This window comes from Mus caroli, chromosome 10 (genome assembly GCF_900094665.2).
Source record: "Mus caroli chromosome 10, CAROLI_EIJ_v1.1, whole genome shotgun sequence".
NCBI classification, from domain to species: Eukaryota; Metazoa; Chordata; class Mammalia; order Rodentia; family Muridae; genus Mus; species Mus caroli.
The window spans coordinates 26,659,820-26,663,843 of NC_034579.1; the positions used below are offsets into that span (position 1 = coordinate 26,659,820).

Genomic DNA, 4,024 nt, shown 5'->3' on the forward strand with positions numbered 1-4,024 from the left:
TTGTAAACACACCAGCTCAGCAGGCCAGTAAAACAGGCAACACACAGCAAGAGAGGAATCAGAAACCAAGGAACAAAATACCTGTCTAACAATTGACAAACCTAGAAAGCAGCACCTAGACCCAGATGTCTAGATGCCAGGGTAAGAACACAGTATGTTTCTACTAGAGGGCAGATATCCTTCCACAGCAGACCCTGAACATTCAAACATAGCTGAAGCACACAAAAAAGATCCTAAAACCAATTGTATGAAATTCCTTATAGAAATTCAGGAAAACACAAACAAACAGTTGGAGGAAATGAATAAATCCTTTAAAGAAAACTAGGAAAATACAAACAGTTGAAGGAAACATGTGGATGGGCCTGGTGCTGTTTGTATGTTAATTCTGCTCTCCTGGGAGGGGTTGTAGACAAGGAGTGAGTGACTCCTCAAGTGACTTCTTGTGAACCAATCCCCTAATGAATAAAGGAGCCAATCACTGGGTGATTAGGCAGGACTTCCGGGATGGAGAGAGGAAGAGAGGAAGCAGGAGTGAGTTAGGCCCTTTTGGATGGGGATAGAATGAGGACAAGATGTAGCAATGAGTGTCTCCTGGTTTCAGTGGCAGATCCATCAGAATTCACCACTGGAGGATTTAGATTTAGTAAGGCTTACAAGTTTAGGATTTTAGTTGCTGCATCCAGGGATAGAGTTACCATTGTTTCTGAACTAAGTTTGTGTGGTGTTTTCCTTCACACAGAGGCTTGTCTGGGTTCAAGAGAGAAAGCATGGGTTTGACTGAGGTGCACCACAGAGGCCATGGGGGATTTGAAGCATGGGGTTGACATGGTAGTGACTTGCTAGTGGGAACTTAGTGAGCTGGGTGGAGAGATTGTAGAGTTCTGAGTCTCTATGAGATAAAAACAAAAAAAATTGCTCGCTCAAATTATACAAGAAATCTGGGACACATTGGAAAAAGAAAACAAACCTAAAAATAACAGAAATAGAAGAAAGATAAGGTACAGAAAATCTTTTTAACAAAATCAATGAAGAAAAATTTCCTAATCTACATAAGGAGATGTATGTAAATGTACAAGAAGCATTCAGAACACCAAATAGAGTGGACCAGAAAAGAGAGTCCCCTCACAACATAATAACCAAAATACAAAAAACAGAGAATAAAGGAAGAATATTAAAAACTGTAAGGAAAAATGCCAAGTAACATATAGAGGCAGACCTATTAGAATCATACCTGACTTCCCAATGAAGACTTTAAAAGTCAGAAGGTCTTGGACAAATGAGCTGCATATTCTAAAAGACCACAGATGCCAGTACATACTACTATGGTCAGCAAAAATTTTAATCACCATAGATGGAGAAAATAAGCTATTTCCTGTTAAAGTCAAATGTAAATAGTAGCTATCTACAAATCCAGCCCTCCAAAAGGTAGTGGAGGAAAAATTTCAACCTAAGAAGATTAATACATTCATAAAACATGGAAAATATATAATCTCCAAAACCAAAACCAAAGGAAGGGAAGCACACACACACACACCAACCGCCACCACCGCCACCACCATCACCATCACCAACATAATGACATTCATTGATCAATAGCACTTATGGTGGTTTGAATAAAAATGGCCCTCATAGTCCTATGTGGAATGGCACTATTAGGAGGTGTGGCCTTCCTTATTGGAGTTGGTATGTCATTGGGGGTGGGCTTTGATGCTCAGATGCTCAAGCCAGGCCCAGTGTGGCCTTCTATTCATGCTGCTTCAGATCTTCCATACAGAACTCTCAGCTCCTTCTCTAGCACCATGTCTGCCTATGTGTTGCCATGTTTCTTGCCATGACAACAATGGACTAAACCTCTGAAACTGTCAGCCAGCCTGAATTAAATACTTTCTTATATAAGAGTTACTGTGCATGGTGACTCTTAGTAGCAATAGAAACCATAACTAAAACAATCTCTTTCAATATCAATATCGATTCTCAATTTCCCAATAAAAAGATACAGACTAATAGACATCCATCCTTCTGCTGCATCCAAGAAGCACACCTCAACACCAAGGATAGACATTACCTCAGGGTGAAAGGTTGGAAAAAATATTCTTAGCAAATGGACCTAAGAAACAAGCTGATATAGCCATTTTAATATTTAACAAAATAGACTTCAAACCAAAACTAATCAAAAGAGATGGGGAAGGATAGCACATGCTCATCAAAGGAAAACTCCATCAAAATGACATTTCAATTCTTTTTTTTTCTTTTTAAAGATTGATTTATTTGTTTGTTTTATATGAATACACTGTTACTTTCTTCACACACCCCAGAAGAGACCATCATAGCCCATTACAGATGGTTGTGAGCCACCATGTGGTTGCTGGGAATTGAACTCAGGACCTCTGGAAGAGCAGCCAGTGCTCTTAATCACTGAGCCATCTCTCCAGTCCCCAAACCATGTTCTTTATAGAAGCACTGCTTTTTTTTCTTATAAATGAAATACTTAATACATGTTTTCACTGAAAATCTACTCCACTCCACTGGAAGTGTTTTCTTTATGTCTGTGGACAGAGTACCTAAACTAGAATCAGCATTCTACTTTATTACTTAACAGACTGAACCTGAAAGCAAATATTTGTATTTATTTATCTAGTCTGAGACAGGGTCTCATGTCATCCAGGTTGGCCTGGAACTTTCAGTGTAGTCAAGGACGACCTGAGCCCCTGACTCCTGCTTCTGACTCCAGAGAGCTCAGTCACAGGCAAGCACCACTGAGCACAGCTCAGTTTTGAAAATATTTTAGTCCAAAAATCCTGTAAAGAGCTTTTCCTCTTGGCTTAGGGTCAAAGACTACCATAACTGGCAACAACTTCCTCCAACTATGCAAAGCTGTCCAAAAAGTCTTCTTCCTCCATTCCAAATTTTGTGTACTGATGGATATAGGCTTTGGATGAGAACATATTCCACGCCTTGCCCACAATCATATCCAGTGGCTTTACTAAGAGCTCGCTGTTGCTGACCAGGGCTGCAGACTTCTCATACTTGTCAAAGGCTCGCTGGGTTTTCCACACGCTGAAAGCATCAACAGGCTCCAACCAGGAAGTGTAGAGAGCTGGGTCTTTAAATCCCTCTACATCTGCACTGTGCACCTCTCTCCCTCGGAGGACGACCAAGTTAGCAAGAGAAGTGTTAAAATGATGCTCCTTGTGGGCAGACGCTTTGCCAATAGGTGGAAGGCTTGACAGAGGAGGCCGTGCCTGCCAGTTGATACCTTCTTCCATTTTTGCACTGGAAATAAGTATCTGTCTTAAATGCTTGAGGAGGCCGGCCCAGGTAAACGTGCTGTATGCCAGAGACGCCGCAGACATCTGAGGAATGTTACAGACACCCAGCATCTTAAATTCAGGGTGGGGAACTAAATGCTCCATTAAGTCTCCTAGTGGATTTCTGAGGTAGTGAAGTGAGCTGTCCTCAGAGTATGTAGGCTGGAACACACTCCCCAGCTGGTGGGCAAGAACTTGATTTAAGTCTCTGAAGGAGATCTGCTTGATGTTCATCCGTTTGGCACAGATCTTATGGACAGCGTCATTCTCGTGAATGAGCAGGGCATCTGAAGACCGGTACAGGTGAGAGAAAGTCAAGATGAAGTTGTAGTTCTGCACAATGACCTCACCCGTTCCATAAGGTCATATAATCTGGTTCATTTTCAAGGCACTGGAGTACTGATCTTGTAGCTTCTGTGTAATGAAGGCTCCCAGCCCTGATCCTGTTCCCCCGGCCAAACTCATTATGATGAAAAATCTACTCAAAGAGTCACATTTCTCCACCTCTGTTTGGATTAAGTTCATTATAGATTCTTTTTTTTAATTTTTAATATTTTTTATTACATATTTTCCTCAATTACATTTCCAATGCTATCCCAAAAGTCCCCCATAGCGCCCCCCATTTCCCTACCCACCCATTCCCATTCTTTTGGCCCTGGCATTCCCCTATATTGGGGCATATAAAGTTTGCAAGTCCAATGGGCCTCTCTTTCCAG

At 41.4% G+C, this 4,024-nt stretch overlaps 1 protein-coding gene across 1 annotated transcript in view; it reads right to left on the reverse strand.

Annotated features, from left to right (window-relative positions):
- Positions 1-2,740: 2,740 nt before the first annotated feature.
- The window catches only part of LOC110303882 (tubulin delta chain-like), a 1,826-nt gene continuing 542 nt past the window's right edge, over positions 2,741-4,024 (reverse strand). Inside the window, 1 exon segment of the mRNA XM_021175104.2 lies at positions 2,741-3,850. Coding sequence (XP_021030763.1) covers positions 2,829-3,850 — 1,022 coding nt within the window. The 3' untranslated portion in view covers positions 2,741-2,828.